This window comes from Nannospalax galili, unplaced genomic scaffold (genome assembly GCF_000622305.1).
Source record: "Nannospalax galili isolate Female #2095 unplaced genomic scaffold, S.galili_v1.0 scaffold1349, whole genome shotgun sequence".
Taxonomy (NCBI): Eukaryota; Metazoa; Chordata; class Mammalia; order Rodentia; family Spalacidae; genus Nannospalax; species Nannospalax galili.
This window is the reverse complement of record NW_008359755.1, coordinates 964,348-990,765: the sequence shown is the minus strand read 5'-3', so window position 1 is coordinate 990,765 and position 26,418 is coordinate 964,348. Positions and strand designations below refer to the sequence as shown.

Here is a 26,418-nt window from a genome sequence, read left to right as displayed (position 1 = left end):
TAGGGGGTTCTTCTTGTAGAACTCTTATACAGGACTGGTGGAGTTTGGTGGGGGCATAGTGTTTTGGCTTTCCATTTTATTATTTTTTGTTGTGATTTTGGCATGCGAATTTCTTTTGTTTTTGTGATTCTGATATGAAAATTAAGTTGAAGTTTGCTTCTGTTTGTATTATTCAGGTGTGCTTTGGTCCTTTTCTTATTGGTTATGTAAAGCTGGTTGATCCAGGTTTCAGGTCCTTCCAGGTTTTATTTTGGAGGGAGCTGATGGCTTCAGATCAGCTATTCAGGAGCTCCCACAGAAGCCCAAGTCAGGTTCCTGTCAGGTACACTCAAGCTTCCTTCTAAGTTTTGGACCCCTACTAGCAGGAACTCACAACAAAATTTGGGAAGTTCCCTAAGGAGAAACTGATTTTGGTCTGCTGAGATCTCAGCCCCTACTCATGTGGAGGTCAGAATAGGCTTTCTTAGGCTGTCTGCTAAGGTCTCAGCCTTATCCTACCAAAGGGCAGAGGTCTTCCCAGGGTCCTTGGGAGGGGCCTCACGTAATCCCAGTTGGGGGATTGGGTATGGTGAGATTTGGGGAAGCTCACCACCTTGTGGAGGCGGGATCCAGGCACTCTCAGGCGGTGCCTTGATTTCTCAGCCCCTGTGCCAGAGGGAGGCCAGACCAGGTATTCTGGCAGTCTGCCAAGATCTCAGCCACTACACTGATGGAGGCCGGAACAGGCACTCTCAGGCTGTCTGCTAAGATCTTGTTTTGTTTTTTTTGAAACAGTGTCTCCTGTAATGTCATCCAGCCTGGAACTTGCTATGTAGACCAAGCTGGCCTTGATTTCATAGAGACCTGCCTGCCTCTGCCTGAGTGCTGGGACTAAAGGCATGTGTCACCCCACCCAGCTCGATGTGTTCCTGAATTTGGTTTACAAGTTGTTTTCTTGTTTTGTTTTTAAGATGGTGGTCTTACTATGTAGCTCTGGCTGACCTGGAACTCTGTGTAGATCAGGCTGGCCTCAAACTCACAAAGATCCACCAGTCTCTGCTTCCTAATTGCTGGTTTTAAAGACTTTTGCCAACACACCTAGCCTGGTTTGCAAGTAATTTTTTGAGAATTTTTGCATCTATGTTCATTGGGGAGATTGGTCTGTAAATTTTTTGTTGTTGTGTTTTGTCTGGTTTTGGTATTAGGACAATACTGGCTTTGTTTAAAAAGTTTAGCGATGTTTCTTTTTTTATTTCTGAAATAATTTGAGAAATATTAGTGTTAGTTATTTCTTAAAGATTTGGTAGTGACTCCATCTGGGCCTAGGTTCTTTATAGTTGCGAGATTCCTCTGAGCTATAGGTAAATGGATAGGTGATATAGATGTCCCATTTAGGGCTGAGCCGTAGGGGAGTGGGTAGGTGATATAGATGTCCTGTCTAGGGCTGAGCTGTAGGGGAGTGGGTAGGTGATATAGATGTCCCATCTAGGGCTGAGCTGTAGGAGAGTGGGTAGGTGATATAGATGTACCAACTAGGGCTGAGCCATAGGTGAATGGGTAGGTGATATAGACGTCCCATCTAGGGCTGAGCCGTAGGTGAATGGGTAGGTGATATAGATGTCCCATTTAAGGCCGAGCATTCAGCAATCATACTTTTCCCACTTTGACCATTCATGAGTTTCTTCAGTAACTATTGACACTACAAAAAAGAAACTTTTTGAACCAAAGATACCAACAGCAATAATCCCTGGCATAAACATAAATATATATAAGAGGAAATTTGACTCTCACATCAGAAACTTTTTGAACCAAAGATACCAACAGCAATAATCCCTGGCATAAACATAAATATATATAAGAGGAAATTTGACTCTCACATCATTTCCATTTAGCAAAACAACAGCAGGCGCTTATCCATTAGGGCCTATGAGCTCCCCAGACATAGGTTTTAAAGTACTGAATTTGCAGAACTAGACATGAACTTCATCCTATGGAGTACACCTTACATCCAATCAAAAAGTAGTTGGTCATATCCATAACAGTCAGCATTGCATCAGCAGGCATGTTAATACTATAGTATGTACAGTCCACAGCCAAGTAAGACAGTGCTCCACGAGCAAACAGCACAGTCCCTCCTAGCACTATAAAAACTAGCCAACAAGGAGGAAACTTCTATAGAAGCTCAATCCCAGCTTGATTTCTTCATGCCATGCAAAGTATGTGATGTTTTCAGCAATAATGTCTTACCATCTAATTCTGGTGGGCAGCCAGCAGCAGTGGTGATATCCTGTATTGCTTTGGGGCTTTGGGAGCCTTCCTGGCCAACAAGGCCTACAGGAGGAAGCCTACTCTTGGCACTGGGACTTTCACGTAATAACCTGTGGCTTCTAAGAGCATCTTTTTCCACCCATACAGGGCACCTTTATTAAAGTTCTTCAACCATTGTTTTAACACAGGCACAGGCTAACAGAGGGTTTTCTCATTCATCTTGTTGTGTGTATTTGTACTATACCCAACTATAAAGGTCCCCAACCAAGAATTTCATAGCTATATCTGGCATTGCACCATGTATGAACTGATTTCTTGTCCCTCTTTAAGTTTCCTTGCATGTCTTTCAGATTCTTTTCTAAATCTGTAAAACACTTAGAGGTTAGTATTTTATCATCTGTGAAATGAAATCTTTTTTCAAAAAGTGGCCAGGACCACTGAAGACTCATCACCCAACATTCGAAGCAAGTGCCAGTTGATTTCAGGAGTCAGAAGCTAAGGGGATACTAAAGAAAAATGTTAGCAGGATCTAATACAGCTTGAGAAATTTCCAGTATTTATGCCAATTGTCTCCTCTGAATGTTGGGTACAGCAGTGTGGATGGGAAGAACTGCTTTAGTTTGCCCTCCACAATCCACCTCATTCTCCGTGAACCCTCCCTCCTTCTCATCCTGGGACACTGCCTTGGGGCTATCATGCAGCAGGCACAGTGGGGCTGGGGCTGGCTTTAGGGCTAAGGAGTACAGCTGTGGTCTTGACCTGCTGTACCTCCACAGTCCCCTGGGTCTGAGACTCTCTGGGCACTAATTATGACTTGCTGCTGCCTCTTCATTGGCGACATCTTGCTGCTGGGAGGGCCCTCGGCTGGGCAGACATTTCCACCCCCAGTGTACTTTGTTGCAGAAGAGAAATACACACAGCTTCTGGAAGTAGATAGCCCTGGGACAAGAATAGTCTTTTTACCCACACTGTTCTGTTACTCACACAGTCACTAAACTTTTGCTCTGGGAAAGTTTATTGCCTTCCAGAGGCTCACAAATACTGGATTGGCTTTCTGTTCATTTTTTTTCCTTAGAAACTCTAGCTCAATGCAAATCTTGCCACATTTCTTTTTTGAGCTACCCAGACAGGCCCCATTGTTTTTATTTTCCCCTCTGAATTTCCTTTTACAAACTTGATTTACATGCTAATCTAAGTAATTCTGTTAGTACCTACCTTGTTAAGATTATGTCTTAGCTCATGGCTCGGCTGAATTAACCTTTTAACTCTATTTTGAACATAGTCCAATCTGGCCCTGTGAACTGGGCATTGTATTAATTTCTTTTCTATTATTGTGATAAAATACTCTGATAAAAGCAACATAGGGGGTAAAGGTTTATTTTGGCTTAAAATTCCAGAGGGATAGCATCCCTCATGGCTTGGAAGACTTGGTGGCAGGAACAGGAAACCAACAGACCACATTGCATCTGTACTGAAGAAGCAGAGAGCAAACAGCAAGTGGGGCCCGGCTGTAAAACTTCAAAGCCTTCCTTCCCCTTTGATTTACCTCCTCCAGCACTGCTAAGTTCTACTCCTAGCTCAGGGTGGAGCCTGAGCCCCCTTGGCCCACAGTTGCAGCAACTTCTCTGTGCTGAACCAGGTGAAACCTTTCTGAGGCATTTGCTTTCTACAAGCAGGAAACCCTTTAGGCTCTCTCCCTTCATGACTTGGAGCCTTACTTGGATATGGTCTCACCCCTGGGAAACCTTTACTAAAACAAAGTTCCAGAGCAGGAGGCTTCTCTTTGATGGCATCATTCTCTTTAGCGATTTCAGCCTTTGTTTCAGTACATGCCACTGGGGCAACCTTAAACTCACTGCTCTTAACTCTCTAAACTGCACATTTCTTTCTGCCTACTTGTTACTCTTTTTCATTGTAGACCTGCATCAGAATAATCAGTAATAACCATGCCACAGACTCAGTGCTAAGCCATCTTGAAATTCCTTCTGCCAAAAAATTAGTCCATTATTTTTAAATTTAGGCTAGAATGCAACTAGATTCTGTCCCAAAATATCAGATGATAATGATTCCCCAGTCCAGTTCCTAATACATCCTTGCTCCTCTCTGAAACCTCATAGCATTCAGCAACTTTTCCAGCTGAAAATTCTAAAATGTTCCACATTCTACCAAACCACCACAGCAACAGCTCCACTTCTCAGGACCAATTTCTGTGTTAGTTTTTTTGTTGTGAAAAAGTACTATGACAAAAAGTTACTTAAGGGAGAAAGGTTTTAATTTGGTTTACAATTCCAGAAGGATAGCATCCATCATGGCAGGGAAGGCATGTTCCAGGAACAGGAAGCTGGTTCATCTCATTGCACATGAAGCACATGTGACTGCAAATAGTTCATGAAACACAAAGAACTACAAGTGACACATGTACACACACACACACACACACATAATAAAAAAGTGATTCTCAAGTCAAACAGTTCAAAGACAGACTATTCCCTGGTTATCATCATTTCCTCTACTGGGCTGTCACTAAGACCCTAACCGCATGCTGTGCCATGACCTTTCCTGTCTGTATTAAAGGTCAGTTCCATCACTTCTTTCTTACTCTCTCATCCTCAGTGTTCACTTCCTATGAGTTCCAGGTTTTGGGGATCCCATGAGGGGCTATTTAGGAGAGATCTAGTTTGTACTCTATTTCCTTCCCCCTGCCCCTCCTTAAGAATTGTCAAGACAGCGCTTCTGTCTCATTCGTATTCATATTCTCTCTCACTCCCTCTCTTTCTTCTCTCATGTCTTTTTTCTTGTAATCCCCCCCCTTTTGTGGACAAGTTTTTGTCTGGGAAGACATCTCAGCTTTAGTTGCATGCCTTACAGCCTGGAAAAAGGGCCACATGATTGAAGCTGCTGCCTGCTTCAGATCCTGTCTGTTTGGAGATCCATGCTATTTGAAGGGATTGTAGTATATTCTCTAGTCTGTCAGCCATTTGGGCCTGTCCTCACATAGTGGACCCCATTCATCAAGGAGGCTTGCTACTCCTTACCACATAGAGAAAGACAGTCACCTTGGGACTCCAGCCACAGACCTTTTTTCAGATGGAGTGGCCTTAGTGGCATGTCTTATTCTTCATAGCATGGACAGTGAAAGGCATGCCATTCCATACCACATGGGGAAGGATGCCTCTGTGCATCCTCTTCAAACAGCTTGACTTCAGAGACAGTGCAAGTGCTCCTCCTAGACTCATCTTTGATTCTGTTGTGCCCTGTGTTTGGGCACCATGTGTTGTGTGAACTTTTCCTGGGGCGATAAATAAACATCTGCTCACCCCAGATAGGACACCAATAGATTTTTTTCTTAAGTTCCACATAAGTCTACCTCGGAAAGAAATGAGTTTACTAGGATTGCTTATAGGAATATGGGTGAGGAGGTTTTGTAGAAGCATGGGGAACTTACAAGCAGCTATACCTTTGAAAAAATTATCATTCTCATCCTCCCTCCCTTTCAACAACTGTTAACTGCCCATTTATCTTCAGAAAGGGCTAGGCCTCTTGAGCCTTTCCAATCCACCCTAGCAACTACTGTCGGTACATCCTTAGGGAAGAGCAGGGCCTCATGAGCCTCCCCTACACACAACCATTAACTGTATATCTGTAGGGAGGGGCAGGCCCCATAAGTTCCCTGCCATCCATAAAGGAACATTAATGGGCCCAATCTTGTGCAGGTCTTACATAGATAATCACAGCTGTTGAGAATTTAGAGGGCAACAGCTATGTCATGCTCAGAGGACAGCAGTCCATAGCAACTAGTATATTAGTATTGGGTTGATAGAGATAAAATAGAGGAGGGAAAAGTAAATAGAATGGTATGGGGGTGGGCGAATAATGCCATTCTGGCTACGGGTAGAAGAAAAAGAGAGAGGTAGAGAGTCCCTGCTCTCAGGAAGCTCAGATACAGAGACCCCACAAATAGGCCAGCTTATGTTCTTTGGGAAAGCTAGCAGACTGAGAATGGAAAAGGAAATAATAGAGAAAAAAGAACAGACAGAAAGACAGGGTGATGTGGGTGAGAACAGAGCAGGACAAAGCTAGCCTGCTAAACTGACAGGATAGTGAATAAAGGAGGAATAAAGTAAAGGGGAGGGAGTTGTGTGAGGGGTGGGGTTTGAATGTGGTCTCCTGACTGACTGCTGGTTTCAGCCAGGATTCTCTGTGCCCCTTCCTTTGAAAGGTTGTGTCATAGACAATGTTACTGTCAGTGGGCTGTCCTTCACCAGTGGGGTCACACATGGTGGTCAGACTTCTGGGCACTTCAGGGGTCACGTTGTGAATGCTGTTCTTATCTCTGGTCTGTTCTTGTTAAGGTCGGGTCACAGATGCTGATCCTGTCTTCATGGGTCAGGTAGGAAATGCTGGCAGGTCCTACCCAATGTTGAGCACTCCACTGGGAACCAGGGTCTTATGTTTGTTCTCCTGCAGACTTTGGCCCTGACCGGGTTTGCCCCTTGCTGAGTACTACACATAGTTCTGATGCAGAGTTTTTTCCCAGCAGTCTAGAGGAATTCTGCTGGCCAGATTTCAGTACACAGTCTCCTGACATTTGTTCTGAGTTCCCAAAGAGTGTAGTTCCCAGGTCTAGGGCTGAATTACAACAGCATCGACATATTCAATAACAGTTTGCAGAGCAAAGATGCATCTCTTTCAAAATTGGCTGTAAATTTTTAGGTTCACAGTTATACATTATTGTACTCAGTATAAACCCTATAAGCCATAAAATTGAATGAGGTTTTAACCTTTAAAAAAAGGTCTCTATTTCTTTTAAAAATATACTGTTTCATCCAGAAAAGCTCATTTTTAATACAACTAACACATAGATGTTTGCACACACATCTCTAATCTCTACATATCTGATTATTACTGGTCACAGTTGGTTACTTTCTGAGATCCACCTGAGCATGGATATAAACTCATCATGTAGATTTCAATGGTAATTTTTTTCATATCAGCTAATTAACATGAAGCAGATTTTTATGCTTCTTCCTCAAATGTAACTCATTTTTTTATTCATTGATTTTTTGTGTGTGTGCATATTTCATACAGAACATCCCAAACAATCTTATTCATCTTTATACCCGCATCCCAAATGGCACCCTCCCATAGCCCTTCCCCCACCCCCCAATGGAGCCCATATACTCTGTCATCCCTGTACTGTCCACTCTGTTATCAGTACCTGGGCCAAGAATCTTAACATGGCTTCTGCTACTCTCTGGTTGAAGAGGATTTTCCTGGTGTCTCTCCTTTTCTTCTTCCTCAAATATTTGTTTCTGAGAGTACAGTGCCAATTTCCTGAGCCGCTCTGTCTTAGGTTATGGGACCAGTCCTTCCCTCTCACCGAAAGGAAAGAGCTTCTCAGGCCATAGCAATCCCTCTGGATGGACTCTGGACGTTTTCGTTGTTGTTGTTTTTTAAGTACACTGGATGTGTGTGTCTCCTTTTTGAACACACCAAGCTCCTTCTTGTCTAGGGCCTTTGTACTAGCTGTTCCTTCAGGCTGAAACACTCTTTCTACCTTGGTACTCCTTTTTACCTCAGGTGTCAGGTGAAATGTTCCTTCAGAGATTTCTCTGATCAACCAATCAAAACTAGCTCGTACTGAGTCCCTTTTATGCCACTTTATTGCTTCTGTCACTGCCCTGAATCACTAGCTGGAGTTTCATGAGAGCCTGAATCTGTTCTGTTCTATTTGCAGTTGATAGAACAGCACCACGGAGTAGTACTCAAGTATTTTTGAGTAAAAGCTGCTTTGACTTTCATCTTTATATAGTTGGCTTCTTATTCGTCAGCCCTCAGCTTAATTCAGCACTACAAAGTGGCCTTCCTAACCAGCATCCGTCTCCACATCTTCATAGCATGTATTACTATCTGAAATCATCCTTCCCTAATATGTATTGTCTGTTTTCCGTATTATGCAACTCAAGAAAGCAAGAACCATATTTATTTTGTTCACCACTCTACCCCTAATACCTAGCTCTGCCAAATGAACAGTGGTTTTCAAATAATAATTGCTGTTGCAGAAAGGGGGTGGGGGCTTGGTGATACAGCTCTTGCTAGTCAGATGAGCGCTCCCTGGGTTCTATCCCCAGCACTGCGGGGTAGGGCGTACTGAACTAATAGATGAGCCTGGCTCCTCACCTAGGTCTGTTTACAGCTGAAGCCCCTGGTTTCAGGAAGATGCCTGATACAGGAGAAAGACTTCCTAGAAGAGGAAATAGTGCGTTTTATGGTCTACTATGCCTTTGTAATTCTCACACCTACAGAAGCTGTAAAAAACTAAGCAGAGATATTCAGAAATATCCTAGGAAAAGGATGTTTTCTTCCTTGCTTGCAGGAAGGTGGATTCCGGATGGGATCCAAAAACTCCTCTAGGCTGTAGCACAGCTGGAAAGTTAGCAGTTATGGAAGTAGTGCCGAGGGTGGCCGACATGGGGACAGTGGATCTCGCTTCATTCCCATCGGAGTTTGACTGTTGCTTCAGTTTCTTGCTGTGTACGACCTTAGAGTAATGTTAAGTTCGTCTTTCCTCAAATGCAAAACAAGAGTCCTGACAGATAATCAAGGTGTTTTACTGATGCCCATTTGCATTATGACTACCCGTCACAGCCTGCTAACTTTAGCAGCCGCTGTGGGCTGACCTCCGTTCTGAGGAGCTGTGGGAAGCTTCTTGCTCTTTTGGGTGGAAAGTTTGTGGGTGCGGGAGGCGGGTGGCGCTCTAGTTGCGCGGCCCGCCAGGTCTCTGTGGTGGCGGCCTCGCGCCTGCGCACTGTGTGCGTGCAGTGAGCTAGGTGCACGCCGGGTGGGGGCTGCGGAGAGGGGGCTCTGTGTCCGCAGGTAACTGTCCCCGGGTCGCTGGGGAGGGCGGGGCGGCTGTCTGGGCACGGGGCGGGTTTCTGTCCACCCAGACCCAGTAAGAGAAGTCCCCAGGGTCCAAGGGCCCCGCGACGGTACCCCGCGGACCCAGCAGCTGACAGCCCAGGGAGATGCCTCGGGAGGTTGTCCTGGGGGTGTGGTCCGGAGCCTCACCGGCTGCTCTTATTACTGAGGAGCAAGTCTGCGACGTGCTTTCTTCATGGTGTAGCTGTACTCAGTCATTCCTGTGTTGACCAGAGCCACCTTTTACCTCCCCACACCCTTCATTTGGGTTCACCTTGCCACAGTCCACCTGCTGCATAAATGGCCTTCTTTCTCAGGGCTGTCCTCTTCTAGATCCACTCAGTTTTTCGAATTCTCTGCGTACTGACGTCCCAAAGTAGCCATGCAGTTCTCAAGTCAGACCAGAATCCCAAATCAGGGTGTGGCAACCAAAGCTATGGTCTAAATATATGGTTCCTTAACCTCCCAAAGCTACAATTTTCTTGTCTGATGATGCACATTATTGGAAAGATGAAAGTTGGTGAAATATGAGACATTCAGCATCCTGCTGGGCACGTCAGCACTGTTATTTAAGTAGTTTCCAGATGAAACACTTTCTAGAATGAAATGCAAAAATTAATAAAAAATAAAACAGTTCTCATTGATCATGTAGTGATGTTAATGCTGAGGGGTGCTCAGTGAAGAGCACGTTTTAGTTAAAGGATGATGCAGTTTGATAATTATGTAGTAAAGCAATAGAAATATATGTCAGGAACCGGAAATGTCAGTTTCTCAAATGTACATCTAAAACCTGTGGGAAGCAATTCATAACTAGGCAGAAAGATGACTATTGGAGCATTGTATATTATAATGAAAACATTTGAACTTTTTGTAATGGAAAGTTTTAATGTTATTTATTTTATGTGTATGAGTGTATTGCCTGCCTGTAAGTAAGTGCACCTGTGTTGTGCAGTGCCTGTGGAAGTCAGAAGAGGGTGTTGGATCCCCTGGAACTCTAGTTAAGGATGTTTGTTAGCCACCGTGTGGGTGCTGGGAATTGAACCTGGATCCTCTGCAACGGCAGTCAGTGCTCTTAACTGCTGAGCCAACTCTTCCTATTACAGGGAATGGGAAATTTTAAGATATACAAAGGAGAGTAGGTAAATGAATCTTTGTGTCCATCACTATCAACAATATTTTGTTTATCTTGTTAATGAAAAATTGTGAACTATTAAGTGTCTAAAAGTAAATTGGAATGCATTTAGAGTACTGGGGTATTTTGAAAATAGTACAGAATTGTGTATATACTGTCACAAATATGAACATTCAGAACCAAACCAGCATTCTATCTGTAGAACAGGCAAGGAGGAAGTACAGTTAAATAGTAACTTGTTGCCTTTTAGTGGTGGGCATATGTCTGTTTGAAATTTTTATAAATATTCCATAAATGGGGCCTGGAGAGATGGTCACGGGTGCACTTACCTACAGGCAGGCAATACACGCATGCACATAAAATAAAAATAATAAAATATTTTAAAATAAAAAAACAAATATTCCATAAATTATGTATTACTGTTGTGTAACACAGAAACAAGAAACACCTCTAAAAAACTACACATGGACTGAGCACAGCAGAATGCACCCGAGCAAATCCACTGTTAAAAAGGATTTATTTATGCTCTAACGTCCCTTGGTCTATTTTGGGGTTTTTGTTGTTGCCCTCTCCCTGTAGCCCCAGCTGACCTGGACTTGCTATGGAGACCAGGTTGGCCTCCATCTCAGAGAGCTACCTGCCTCTCCCTCCCAAGTGCTGAGATTAAAGGCATGTGCTGGCAGCTCCCTTGATCTAGTTTTGTACTCCATTACATTATCATTCTTGTCTGCCACCACATATCAGTGTTTGGTATTGAGCCTGTATGATCCATTTATTTGTCCAAATCTTTTTAAGTTTTAGTTTAGTTTTTTGAGAGAGGAGTCGCACTATGTAACAGTGGCTGGCATGGAGCTCACTATGTAGACCAGGCTAGTCCCCAACTCAACAAAACTCTGCCTGCCTCTACCTACTGAGTGCTGGGATTAAAAGTGTTTACACCATGCCCAATTTCCCAAATCTTTTTTTAAAGAGTTTATTTTAAGGGCTGGAGAGATGGCACAGTGGTTAAGAGAACTGGCTGCTCCTGCAGAAGACCTGGGTTCAATTCCAAGCACCCACATGATGGCTAATAGTAAGGCCAGTTCCAGGGGAATCCAGCACCTTCTTCTGACTTCCGCAGGCATTGTTTGACACTGGTGCACTTACATGCAGGCAATACACTCATACAAATAAAATTTTTTAAAAAGATTTTAATTTCATATAGTGTCAGGTGGCACCTGTGGTGGTCAGAGGACAACTTGCAGAAGTAGGTTTCTTTCCTTTCCTCATGGGGGTGCTGGGAGGTTGAACTCAGGTCATCAGGCTTGGAGGCAAGTGCGTTTATTTCTTGATCCATCTTGCTGGCCCTACATGTCCAAATCTTAAAACCAACTGTCCTCTGGGTGTTATCAATGTAACTCTGTAAAAATTTGTTCCACTTATTTCTACCAATGTTTCCTGCAGCCATACAGAATAGTTTCCTGTGACAGGATGAGGCCTCCCTGCCCCTGCATGCTGTTCCTGCTTAAAGAGCAGGAATCCAACCCAGACTTTATGCATTTGCACGCTTCTAAAGCAACCATTTCTATTTTGGTTGGGAGCTAGAACTGCTTTTTAAATTAAGGATATTACACGTTTAAAGACAGTTCATGGGGGGAGGGCATTACTTTCTAAGAAAATGGGTAAATGGATTTGTTTCATGTCTATAAAGAAGTGTCATTTAATAGGTATGCAAAGAAGCCTTTTCATCCTGATGTCTTCAGAGATACTATGGATCAGTCCGGAGTACTCCTCTGGGTAAAAGCAGAACCTTTTATAGTGGGTGCCTTGCAGACCCCCCCTCCACCCAAATTCAGTCTCCATTATCTCAGGAAGATATCCACCTATGTGCAAACCCGGGCCTCAGAGGGTGCTTACCCACGTCTGTACTGGTCTACGTGGAGGCACATTGCATGTGGGAAGCTACAGTTGGCTAAGGATCTGGCATGGCTCTACTTTGAAATATTTGATAATCTTTCGGTGAGGACACCCGAGGAGCGCCTGGAATGGTCTGAAATTTTGTCCAACTGCACATCTGAAGATGAAGTTGAAAAGCAAAGAAATCAGGTATGGACTGGTATATGTATACTTTGAGAAATAACCCACTCATTTTTATTTTATTTTATTTTATTTTTACTAAGCGTACTGTTTGAGGTTTTAGGTTGAACCATTGTTATTCTAAAGTACCATTTGAATTCTAGTAGTTCCAGTTTGGCAGTATTTGATGAATGTAGTCAATGAATTGGTCTGTACTTATCAGTACTTAACTACTGAAGGAACCATGAAATTGGAAACAAAATGTTTTCATTGACTTTAAAAATTTGGGGTGAGTAAATGTCATTAACTGCTGATACATTACAGGTAGAGGCACCTAAATTTGTGTGTGTGTGTGTGTGTGTGTGTGTGTGTGTGGTCATTATAGAGATGATTTTAATTACAAGACAACAGATGAACATGTAAATAACTTCTCAGGATCTGTCTAGTCATTGTGATGTATATTGTCTTTCCTTTGCGAAAAAACAGCACCACATGTTCGACACTTAGTGGCAGCTTGTCTCCTCCATCACTCTACTTCTGTAGAAATGATAATAAGTTTATTTAAGCATTCTGCCTAGGATTGTTCATCCACTTGTAGAACTCATAACCCCTACGGAGCCCACCATGTCTCTCTGCTTCATCGTGAGCTCTCAAATGGTGGGGATTTGCTTTCTGGGAGTGCCAAACTGTGGGCTATGGTCTGTGGGCTGGGTTTTAGATTACTGCATCTTGCGCTTTGATGACAGAGCAGGATTTTACTGAACTGCATCCATTCGGGTGGGCAGTTGTAATTGTTTACCAATCCAGTCAGAGTTATGATCAAACATAAATACTTCTCAAACAAACAAGCCAGTCAAAAGCTTTCTTCCTGTGCTGGATAGCTTCAGTTGTCAACTTGACACACCTGGGTGGAGGGACCCTCAACTGAGGAAATTCCTCCATTGGACAGGCCTGTGGCCATGTTTGTGGTGCATTTTCTTGATTGTTGAGTGATGTGGGAGGGCCCAGCCTACTGTGGGTGGTACCATCACTGGGCAGGTGGTCTTGTGTTGTATAAAAAAGTAGGTTGAGCACAGGCCACGGGAGCAAGCCAGCAGGCAGCAGTCCTCCATGGTCTGTACTTCCTTTCCTGCCCTGAGTTCCTGCCTTGGCTTCCCTTGGTGATAGACTGTGCTGTAAGTCAGATAAACCCTCCCCAAGTTGGCTTTGGTCAGTGTTTTATCACAGCAATAGAAAGCTTACTAGAGTGACTGGAGAGAGACAGTGGTTAAGAGCACTGGCTGTTCTTGCAGAAGACCTGGGTTTGAATCCAAGCACCAACATGGTGGCTAACAGCCATCAGTGACTCTAGTTCCAGGGGATCCGACACCCTCTTCTCTCCTGCTGGGCATCGCTCAACACAGGTGCACTTATACACATGCAGACATAACATGTTGGAGACCTCTGTTACGCAAAGTAGAAGTCCCTTCACGACCGGACAGCTCATGCAGCTCGGGATCATGTGCTGAGGGCTCCTTTCATAGCAGGGTGCCTCCCTGGCATCCTTCCTGACTCCTTTTGAAGTGCCCGCCACAAATGCCATAACATAAACATGGCCTTTGGCTCTGAAAGGTACCATGCTTTCCTGTGTGATTTTTCCAGGCAGACAGCAGTCTGGCAGAAACCCACTTCCATATGTAAATAGAATGCCTCACAAAGCATCTAACAGCCAAAGCTTTTACCACTACCCCCATGGTATAAGTATCCTAGTCTTCTCTTAATAGACAGAGAGCTGGGTCGCAGAGCTGCTGAATTACTGAGAGCAGAGACACTTAATAAAGCTGTAACACAGACTAAGCCGAGTCTTGAGTCCCGTGCCTTACTACCGGCGACCTAGCCTCTCCGGGGGGCGCACTCCCTCGTGAACGACTTGCGGACATTCCTAGCTTTCTCTGTCCTCGTACTCTTCCCGTGGGGTTCAGTCGCCAGTGGATCTCGCATCCTGAGGAAAAGTACACGGGTGAAATAGAGACAGGATTCAGCTGGACAATGCTCCAGTAGCAAAGAAGCTGTCAGCACCAGAGACGCATGGACAGAGACACGGGACCCGAGCCTGCGGGAAAAGCCTGCCCCCGCCGCTGGGGCCAGAGATGCCTGTGGCCAGAGCCGTGCCGCGACTCGCCAGGTGTGGCGGGGACCCCGAGATCCAGGGGCCCAGAGCGACCCCAAGATACCCACACACCCCACGCCTGAGGCCCATAGAGACACGGAAAAGCCCGTGGGGCCAGACCTGCCTTCCTCCAGACGCACGGCGGGGGAGCCTGCGGACCCGCCGTGCCATTCCGGGAGTGCGCCCAGAGAGCGTGCGCACGCACGCACCGTAATAACACTCAAAGTAAAAATAAATTTTTTAAAATTTAAAAAAAGAAAGCTGACTAGAACATTTGCTAGTCATAATCTGGCAAAAGAAAAATCTAGTTTATAAAGCGCATTGCCATTTCTTCTGGAAAACCTCAAATGTTTCTATCAGTGTAGCTTGCTTTATATCTCCAATTTTCTAATTTTCCTCTTTTAATATGGCAAGCTTTAAATCTTGCCAAGGAAGGACTGCTTCTCAGAAAGTACAGGACCTGTATTAGTCAGTGTTCTCTAGAGGAGCAAAACTGATAAAATACACACACACACACACACACACACACACACACACACACACACACAAGGTTTTAGATTGGTGTACAGGACAGAAACCCAGAGGTGTGAAACAACAGCTGTTTCACACTGGAGAGGCAGCAAATCAATCCACAAGGCTCGGTGCCTTAGCAGTCCCAATATGGTGCTAGAGGCCTGGAGGAAAGCTGCTAGTCTTCAGTCAGGCTAGTCAGGAGCTCTCCAGCACGAACCAACCTACCGATTCTTGCTAGGACGACTGGCAACCAAAATGGAGGGTTGTGACTAGCTATGCAGGTTAAATGGGAGCCCAGGAGCAGTGGGATCCTGGCTTAGTCCCAGAGCAGTAAGATACCTATTTTTAAATAACATCTACCACGTACTAGAATTGAAAAATGATTATGATAGAGCATTTATTCATCCATTTTTCTCTTACCATTAAGACACACCACAGGCTGGGCCAGTTTTAAAGAGCCTTATGTTGGCACATAGTTCTGGAGATTCAAGGTTGATGAGCCACATATGGTGATGACCTTATTGTTGGTAGAGTTTCAGAGCAGTGTAGGGCATCACATGGTAAGAAACACTCATGTGTACCTGTGTATATGCTCATCTCTCTTCCTCATAAAGTCACCAGTATTCAATTTTATGGCTTTTCCCTGATGTGTTTGTATAATCCTAATCTCCTCCTAAGGGCCCCACCTCTCAATTATGGTCACATTGTTTCATCCCTCACAATGAGGATTAGGTTTCAACATGAATTTTCAGAATAGATGAACCAGATTCAAACCATAGCATTCTGCTTCTTTATCTGCTCCACACAACTCATGTCCTCACAATACAATAATACCATCCAAATAGTCCCAAAGCCTGTTCCAGCATCAGTTGACAGCTTCCATGTCTAATATGAAATTCAAGGCAAACTTCAGCTATGAGATTATAAAATCAAGTTTTATCTACTTCCAGCATGTAGTGGAACAGGCAACAGACTAGTAAGCATTCCCATTTCAAAAGAAATAGGCAAACAGAAAGCAGTAATTGGCCCAGAGCTCATCCAGAAGCCATCAGAGCAGAGATGAAATGTTGAAATGTTAAAATTCCAAGTTCTCTCTCCTGGGCCTCTGAGAGGCCCCGCCTCAGGGTTTACTAGGCTCAGCCTACACTTCAGTTCATTTTAGTCTCATGACTACAGGTGTACCTCTAAGACCTCAGGTAACCCTGCCTCTGTGGCTTTGCTAGGCTCAGCCCACACTTCAGCTCTCAGTTTAGAGTCTCCTGAACACAGCTTTCACAGCCTGGCATTGTACACTGGCTGCTCTCAGTTACGGGGTCCTAGTAGCAGTTCAATTCTTTCTTTTTTAAAAATATTTTATTTTTTAAAAAATGTATGTGTATGAGCATATTGCCTGCATGTATATAAGTGCACTCAATGTTGTGCAGTACCTATGGAGGTCAGAAGAGGGTGTCAAACTCCCCTGGAACTGGATTGCAGTGACTGACTGTTGCTAGCCATCATGTGGATGTTGGGAATTGAACTCAGGTCTTCTGCAAGAGCAGCCAGTGCTCTTAACTGCTAAGCCACCTTTCCAGCCGTGAGAGTCTTTTTGAGACAGGATCTCCCTGTAGCTTCAACTGGCCTGGAACTCCCTATGCAGACCAGCCTGGCCTTGATCTCACAGAGATCCACCTGCCTCTGCCTCCTCAATGCTGGGATTAAAGGTATGCACCATCATGCCCAGTTGGAAATTAAATTCTTACAGTTTCACTAGGCGTTATGCCAGTGGGGCTCTCTGCAGCAGTGTCCAAGGCAGGATTCTGTTTGGCCTCTAGATTTGGCTTTGAAATATGGGTGGAAGCTGCCATGCCCCCATAAGTCTTACATTCTGCACACTTGGAGAATATGTCACTCCAACAGCTGACGCTGCTCCTTTGGACTAGTGTTGTAACCACCCTGAGTCTATTCCTTGAGACAGTTCTGTCCTCTAAGCTCTGGCCCCGTGGTGGGAGAAGTAGCCTCACAGATTATTGAGATACACTAGCAGGTCTCATTGCCCTGGTCCATAGCATCTTGCAGATCTCTTTAGCAGATAGCTGGACTGCACCTATCCAGTGGTAAAAAAATATTTTTCCATGGGTAAAAAATATTAGGCAGCCGGGCATGGTGGCTCACATCTTTAATTCCAGGGCTCAGGAGGCGGGCAGGTGAATCTCTGTGAGATTGAGTTGAAACTGGCCTGGTCTACATAGTGAGTTCCAGGCCAACTGGAGCTACAGGAAGACCCTGTCTTAAAAAAAAAAAAAATAGATTAAACAAAGTGCAGAAATTGACTTGAGAATGATTTATTCTAGTGACAAGGAAAGACTTCACAGAGTATGTTAATTATAGTAACAGCAGTCACAGTGTTTCAGAGGCTTGTAACAATAACAGTTTATTTCTCAGTCAACAGTTCTACACAGGTGCACTTGGTGGGATGAATCTCTGGGCTCTTGTTCACACAATGACTCAAGAAACCGTATTTGTATATTTTGGAGTTAGTATAATTGGTTTTTTGGCTGCAGCCAAAAACAAAAAGAACTGAAACAATGAGATGCCGGTGGGTAGGGCAACAGCACTGTATCTTTTGTTCATTTTACCCCGAGGCCACATTCACGCTGTGACTCTCACCCAGTCATCCAGGCTATAGCTGGCAATGTGTGTCCTCGCTCTTGGGAATACAGGCAGAAGAAACAGCTTCTTTGTAGGTCATGCCTGTTCTTATAATAGATGGGAAAAGTGACAGTAGGAGGAAACTGATGTGTTCCCCTCATGTGTGCCACTTGATGAGTTTGAGGATGTGAAACAGTCATCACTGTAAAGGCCTTAGGCATATCTGTCACCTCCCCACATTTTCCCCCATCTCCATTATCATTATTTTTCTAGTGTATATAAGTTAAGATAATTTGACATAACTTCTAACTTTTTAGAAATTTCATATATTTATTGTATTATTAGTTATTGATCTATAGAACTAAATTACTTTGTATAATTGAAGCTTTGTAGCCTTTCATGATTGCCTGTTTCCCTCTTTCCAGCAATTGACAGTCACCATTCTACTCTGCTTCTGTGGGTTTAACTACTTTAGATTCCATATATAGTTTGGATGTGATTGAGTGTCTTCCAAGGCATCCGTGTTGAATTTTAATCCCCATTGTGAGAAATTAGGAGGGTAAAAACAATCTGAACTGGGCATGATGACATAGGCCTGTAATCTCAGCTGCTAAAAAGGCAGGAGGATCACAGGTTCAAGACCAGCCTGAGCTACAGAGTGAATTTAGTATAGCCTGGGTGACTTAGTCTTAAAAGTAAATAAATTAAAGTCATATATATAGAAGCAGACAGAGCTCTGAGTTTGAAACCAGTCTGGCCTACATAGCAAGTTCCAGGCCATCTAGGGCTGCATAGTGAGACCCAATCTTCATATTAATTAATTAATTAAAAGCATCTGTTATATATAAAAGATCCTAATGACTCCAGCAGAACACTCTTAGATTTGACACTTTCAGTAAAGTAACAGGATAAAAGATCGATGTACAAAAACCAGTAGCTTTCCTATATACAGATCATAAACTTTCTGAAATAAGACAAAATCCTATTAATGATACCCTAAAAACAAACAACTTAGGAATAAACCAAAGAAGTGAAAGACCTCTCCAGTCAAAACCTTAAAACACCAAAGAAATTGAAGAAGACACAGAAAACAGGCCACCAGTGCACATATATTAACACAATATTGTAAAAACTGGCTCTTACCAAAAAAAAATTCAAAACAATTCAAAATTCTAATGACATTGTTCACAAAACTATAAAAAACAGTCCTAAAATTTACACAGATGCACAAACTATCTTGAATATTACCATCACAGTTTTATACAGAAGCAACAGTGCTAGAGATACAATATGTGATCTCAAATTATGATACCGAACCATAATAACAAAAACTGTGTAGGACTAGTACCAAAGAAGCATGTAGATCAGTGGGATAGAATAACGAGCCCAGAAAGAAACCCCCACAGCTACAGCCACCTAATCTTCAACAGAGGTGTCAAAAACACATTTGAGAAAAGACAGCCTCCTCAATAAATGTTGCTGGGAAAACTGGACAATAAAAGCAGACCCATGTCCCTCACTCTGCACAAAGACCTTAATGCAAGACCTGAAACTTTAAAACTGCTAGAGGAAAACATTTCAAGATACAGGCATAGACAATGACTTTCTGAAAAAGGACTCTGAAAACACAGGAAATAGTCTCAAAATTTGATACAAGGGAGTACAAGAAATTTAAAAACTACACAGCAAAGGAAATATTCGAAAGAATGAAGAGACAGTTCACAGAATGAGAGAAAATGCAAACTACACATCTGACAGAATTGATGTCTAGAATCTATAAAGAATAAAAAAATTACCCCCCAAAGCCAAACAATAAGTGGGTAAATGAATAAGAGGTCTCGAAAGAAGAAATACAAGTGGCAATAAATATATGAAAAAAATATATCTTTAGCCATTAGAGAAATGCAGATTCAAACTGCTTTGAGATTCCATTTCAGCCCAGTTGAGAATGACTCGGTTGGAATGACTGCCCTAGACGACAAATCACAAGATATGCTGATGAATGTGGGAAAAGAGGAATCCTCTCACACTGGGAATGTACGCCTGTGCAGGAACTCAGTATGAAACTTCCCCAGAAAATGAAAAATAGAACGACTATATGACCCAGCTATATGCTATCTGGGTGTATTCCCAAAGGGATCTAAGCAAGCATCCCACAGAAATATTTGCACATCAGTGTTTAATAACGCACCCCAAAACCGTAATCTATGATGTTTGGAGATGGAGCCTTTGGAAATTGGTCAGGATTAGATCAGGTCATTAGAGTAGGCTTCCCTCTCCCCATGATTGAATACTGGTGGCTTTATGAGAGAGAGCAGACAGACATAGGCATATGATGCTCCTCTTGTCATCTGATGCCTTGGGCCACCTTGTGACCCTGCCAGTCACCATGAGATGCCTGCTCCTTTACCTTGAGCCTCCAGAACTATGAGCCGAAGTCAATCTCTTTACAAAGTCACCTGCCTCAGATATTTCGTTACGCTAGCAACAACAAGAAAATGGACTACATACGAATGAAGTCACATTTATCGTTCTTTATCCAGCTTACTTAGCATGTCTTTTGTACTCATCCATGGATGACTGTATAAGAAAGATGGGGAGCAAATAACAGAGCTGCCACAGCCCTGCTAAATAGGGCCTGGGTTCTTTGCCTCTATTCTTCTGAGATTTCTGGGTCCATTCTAAAAGTAGTAAGTATAAATTCACCTACATTCCATTGACTAACTCATAGCATATCTAACTTCAACAAAGCCTGGGAAACTCCACCTACTTGTGTGCCCTAGAAAAAGAGAAAAAGTAGTTAACATCTAGCCAGTGTCTGTAACATGGGGCTAATAACTAGAGATGGTTTGGAAATGGAAAGGGTTGTCCCACAAGCAGGAGGGGAAGGGTACTGCACGAATTCATTAATCACATATTTCTTGAGTACCTATTATGTGCTAGGTACAGTAGTGTTTTGATTATAGAGATGAATAAAATGTTCAAAAACTTCAAAGGATTTTTTAAAAACTTTTTCATGTACCATAGTTTTTGCTAGTTACTATGGATATTAAAGTGATAAATGCAAAAATATTCATTGTAGTTTGTTTTCTAATGCTGTGATAAAAACACTGTGACTAAAACCAACTTGGAAAGGAAAGGGTTTGCCTCATCTTCAGCCCTCGGTTCATCATAAAGGAAACCAAGGCAGGAGCTCAGGATAGGAGCTGGAGTACAGACCGGGGAGCAGTGCTGCCCCTGGCCTGTGCTCACACCACCTGCCTGGGGTAGTACCACTCACAGTGGGCTGGGCCCCTCCCACATCACTCAGCAATCAAGAAAATGACTCACAGACATGGCCATAGGCCAGTGCAATGAAGGAAATTACTCAATTGAGGTTCCCTCTACCCATGTGTATCAAGTTGACAACTGACACTATCTAGCATAGTTGAGCCCTTGCCAAGTTGACACACAAACATCACTATTAAACTACAACTTTTCCATTTCTTATCTCCAAGATATGATGTTAATATTACACTATAAAACAGTACAACTTTAAATGTACCACAGTTTTTTAAAAATTCAAACATTTCTGAAGTTCAAAGTATCTTTAAAATATCTTAACTGTGGGCTCTTGTAAAATTCAAAACAAGTTAGATATTCTTATCTCAGAAGGGAAGAACTGGGCACACTTAAGTAAAACCAAAATCCAGCAGTGTAGCTCATTGTTGGACATCTAGGATTCACTCATGATCTTCTGGGTTCCAAAGGGCTTAGGCAGCTCCACTTTGCTGATTCTGCCATCCACTTCACACCTGCCGCTGCCCTTGGTGGTTATCTCATGGTTCTGGCATCTCAAATATGCTGGGGTCTTGTCTGCAACTAACCCTGCACCTTCACCAATGGCCTATTTTGGCCTCACACGGTACCAAGCCTCAGATCCTCTCTGTGATCCCTTCAGTCCTGGAGGGTCTTCACTGCAGCTGAGGCTGTACCTTCACCAGTGGCCTCTCCTGGCTTCTCACAGTGCCAATCATCAGCTGCTTCCATGACCCCTTTATGCCTTCAAAACTAGTACCATTTAGGAGACTCTTACACATTTCCAAGTCTGGCTTCTAGCTTGATATGCAACTTTGGCCCTTCTGGACCATAGCTTCTATATGCTGACCTTGAAGAAATATTTCCCTAAAGATTTTGCCTCAGTGATGCTGGTCTCCTTAATCCCAACTGATTTTTCAGCCCCAGCTAACCAACATCCATTATTCCAGTACAACAAAGGTTTCAGTTCAGAGCTGCTAGTCTCTTGTTAATCACAGCAGATTCTTCAGCCCCAGCTGACCAAAAACCACAGATTCTCAATTCAAAATACACAGACAGCCCTAATCTCTGCTTCTCTTGTAACTTGACAGGGCAGGCCTCCACATCTTCACATCTTTCAGCATTATCTTCCAAGTTCCTACTGAACGGTTCACTGAGCTTTAAGCACTTTTCTGCAAAGCTACAAACACTTCCACAGTCCTCCCAGACACACACTGTCAGGTCCATCACAGCAATATCCTGCTCTCTGGTACCCATTTCTGTCCTAGTTTGTATTCTTTTGCTGTGATTAAAAATACTGGCCAAAACCAACTTGGGGAAGAAAGGGTTCACTTCACCTTCGGTCCACAGTTCATCATGGAGCGAAGCCAAAGCAGGAACTCAGGGCAGGAACCAAAGTACAGACCCATGGAGGAGTGCTCCCACTGGCTTGCTCCCCTGGCTTGTGCTCAGCCTACTTTCTTATTCAGTAAACACAGGCCCACCTACCCAGGGGTGGTACCATCCACAGTGGGCTGGGCCCTCCCACAGTCTTAAGAGTCTTAGGGAGACTGAATGATGCAATAATGATACTGTAACAAGTATTGTTAGAATAGATGTATATATAAAGTCCAGACATTGTTACTGAGTAAAAAAAGCCAATTCCCCCAAATCATGTATTGTATTGCTACTAGTGGTTGGAGCCCGAGTCAGTGTTTACAGGTTCTTGGCTTCCTATCCAAACTGTCCAAAGAACTAAGGATGAGGGCTCATACGGATTTACAAAAGAAGCAAAAGAATTCTATTTGGAGCAAAATGATAGTATAGATTACAGAGGGCTACACTGTCAAGATTGATAATAGGCCACATGAGTGACAGTATTCAGGGACTCCTGGCCGCAGCCTGGGGTCTCTCCATAGAGTCTAAAGGAAGGAGGGGCTAGTTACTAAGGAGTATAGTTTGGGTGGTTCTCTGTTTTGGTTGATAGATTAGGTCATACATTCACTTTTCTTACTGTACATGTCCCTTCTTACAATGCATCTGATTTTAATCAATTATGCATAAGCATAACATGGCAATGAGGGATTCTCCCTAAAAGGTTATTGGAAGATACAGTTTTGCCTTACCGTGCAGGCACCCCAAACCAGTTCAGGCTGGATTAGCGTTCCTTTTCTCCATAGAGCTATGTCCTGAGTACAGTTGAAGAGAAACTAATTTTGATTGTTACCAGGGATGAAGAAGTCATTGTTTGGGCTTGGAAATCCATGTAGCCCAGTGCAGGGGTTCTGAGGTTGTAGGTGTATTGTTTGGGGGTGGGGGGTTGCATAATATGTGCAGGTGAGGGAGCTAGGCTGCCAAGTGCATTATTACAAGAGGGGAATATGCATTACCCCAAACCACTTGGTCCCAAGCCAAACTGCCTCCTCTGCTTGCCTTGGTATGATTCCACTTGCATAACATTCTTGAACGGAAAAAGTTACAGAGATGAATTGGTCAGTGGTTGCCAAAGGTTAAGGAGGGGGTGAAGATGATAGAAATGTTCTCTTTCTTGACTGCTTCAATGTTGATGTCTTCGTGATACTGTTCTTGTTTTAAAGATGGAAAGTTAGGTGAAGGTATATGGGATCTCTCTGTATTATTTCTTACATCTCTGCAAATAGTTTAAGAAAATAAAGAAAAGCATAGTTCTGTAGGCTTGCCTAGTATTGCACAAAGCCCTGGGTGCAGTCCCCAACACCAAATAACCTGGGTGTGATAGTGCACACCTGTAATCCCTGCACTGAGGAGGTAGAAGCAGGAGACTCAGGAGTTCAATGTATTTCTTGGCTACTTGGCAAGTTTGGAACTAATTTAAGGACCCTAATCTCAAAGAGACCCTAATCTCAAAAAAATAAAAAATAAACTAGCTGGGTGTGGTGGTACACACCTTTAATCCCAGCACTTTGGGAGGCAGAGGTAGGTGGGTCTCTGAAATGGAGGCCAGCTTGGTCTCCATAGTAAGTTCCAGGCCAGCTGCAGCTACAGGGAGACCCAGTCTCAAAAAAGACTAAATGAATGAGTAAATATAAATAAGTAAAAAATAAATCAGGAAGAGAGTAAAGTTTTACAAAATATGCATTCACAGAGCTCCACATTGACAATTGAATGGATCTGGGTAATTCTGGGAATCTGTTTTTTCAGTTTCTTGGGTGATAGCAGTTCTTAGCCAGGTTGGAAGTCAGGGTGGATATAACTATGTTTTGTTTATTTATTTTAGTTTTTGGAGAAAGGGTCTCCCTGTAGCCCCAGCTGGCCTGGAGCTTGCTATGATCAGGCTGGCCTTGATCTCACAGAGATCTGCCTGCCTTTGCCTCCCGAGCATTTGGGACTAAAGGCGTGGACCACCAGGCCCGGCTGGACATAATTACAGACCCAGGTGTGTCACCTCACTATTTTCCTCTCCTGTATGTGTATCAGGATGGGAATATGAAGATAATCGTGAGCTTCAAATTGTGAATTGCAAACCATATTCATCTCAAATAAGAAATTACTATATCAGAACTGTAATCATTTTGGGTTTGGGTTGTATGTGATTTTGTTTGTTTTAAACAGGATCTCACTATGTAGCCCAGGCTAGCCTTGAACTCATGGGCCTCCTGCCTTGGCTTCTTCAGTTCTGGGGTTACAGGTGTGTGCCACCACATCCAACTTTTTCCTTTCTTTAAATCAAACAATGTTTTAGGAGTTTTTCCAAAACTGGAGTGAAGCCGATTCACCTCCAAAATGCAGGGGACATGCATCAAGAATTTACATACAGTTTCAGTTTTTAAAGATTTATTTTACTTTTATTCATGTGTATATGTGTGTCTGCTATGTGTATGCGGGTGTCTAAGAAGACTAGATAAGGATGTTGGATTCCCTTGAGCTGAGTTACAGGTGGTTGTGAGCCACTGATGTGGGTGCTAGGAACTGAACTCCAGACCTCTGTAAGAGCAGGAAATGTTCTTAACCACTGAACCATCTCTCCAGCCTAAACCTTTTATGTCTTGATCACTTCCCGCCCCCCTTCCATCTATTCATTTTCTGTGACTGCTTTTTCAACTGTAATGTTAAACTTCTGGTGCAATATAGTTGTAACAAATACATTGATTTTTCAGAAAGAATGTCTATGGCTTTCTGTGGAGTGATTCCAGTTAGTTTTAGAAACTCCTCTATCTGGGCATCAAATGATTGCAGTTTCCTGATTTTATTTTATTTTTAAGATCAAGAAGATATTTGGGGTGCTAGAGAGATGGCTCAGTGGTTAAGAACACTGACTGTTCTTGCAGAAGACCCCAGTTCAAATCCCAGCACCCACATGGCAGCTAACAACTGTCTGTAACTCCAGTTCCAGGGAATCTGACAGCCTTTTCTGTCCTCCTTGGGCATTGCACGACACAGGTGCACTTACCTACATGTAGGCAATATACTCATACACATAATAAAAAAAATAATAAATAATTTTTTTAAGAAGATATTTGGTTTTGGTTCAGTAAACTTACTCTGTGTACTTAGTTTTACATTAGTGGTTATTGGCACTCTAAGATCTGTCCATCTTTTATTCTCTTTGTGAACAGCTGTCCGTGGACACCCTACAGTTTCTGCTCTTCTTATATATACAGCAGTTAAACAAAATCTCACTGAGGACATCTTTGATTGGAGAAGAGTGGCCTAGTCCCAGAAACAGATCTCAGTCTCCTGACCTGACTGAAAGGTCCAGTTGTCATAATAAGGTATTGCTTATATCTTGTACTCTTTCTGTGAAAGGGGTAATTTGGAGAAGGTGGTTCACCTTCATTAAGTATTATGTTAGAAAACTGGAGAGATGACTCAGTGGTTAAGATAATTGATTGCTTTTGCAGTGGACCCAGGTTTGGTTTCCAGCCCTGCACGCTGGCTAACAACCATCTGTAACTCCAGCTTCAGGTGATCCAACACCTCCTAGCCTCCTTAGGCATTGCATGCACAGATGCACTTCCATACATGCAGGAAAACCATTCATACACATATAATAAAAATAAATAAAATTTTAAATTTACGTTGGAATGAAGCCAAGTATAGTAGTGCATGCCTGTAACTCTAGCTCTTGGAGGCTGAGGCAGGATGATTATGAGTGCTAACATGGACTGTCTCAAAAACAAATTTTTTTTCTTGAATAATTTTATATGCTTTTCAACCTGTCTTACATACTTGTCACACATAACACGTCTTAGAAAAGGCCTTACTTCCTTTTCTAATTGTAAAGGAAAATAAATATTTTGTATCAGATTTTTTTAAGTATTTTGAAAAACTTTAAAATGTAAGCCACAGTACCATATACAGGTTCTTTTATTTTAATTTTTGCTAGAATTATTTATTTGGGAGGGGTTGTGGACTTGTCATAAGTAGGTGTGTGTGTGTGTGTGTGTGTGTGTGTGTGTGTGTGTGTTTAGGTCAGAAGACAACTTGTAGGAGGTGAGGTGATTCTCCTCTTCTTCCA

General features: G+C 43.0%; 1 protein-coding gene across 3 annotated transcripts in view; it reads left to right on the top strand.

Annotated features, from left to right (window-relative positions):
* Positions 1-26,418, top strand: part of Tbccd1 (TBCC domain containing 1) — a 49,700-nt gene that overhangs the window by 6,899 nt on the left and 16,383 nt on the right. For all 3 annotated transcript variants that reach the window (XM_008823633.3, XM_008823634.3, XM_029558917.1), the window contains exons 2-3: positions 12,004-12,382; positions 25,517-25,672. In XM_008823633.3, the coding sequence (XP_008821855.2) occupies positions 12,047-12,382; positions 25,517-25,672 (492 nt within the window). In that variant the 5' untranslated portion in view covers positions 12,004-12,046. The remainder of the gene's footprint in view (positions 1-12,003; positions 12,383-25,516; positions 25,673-26,418) is intronic.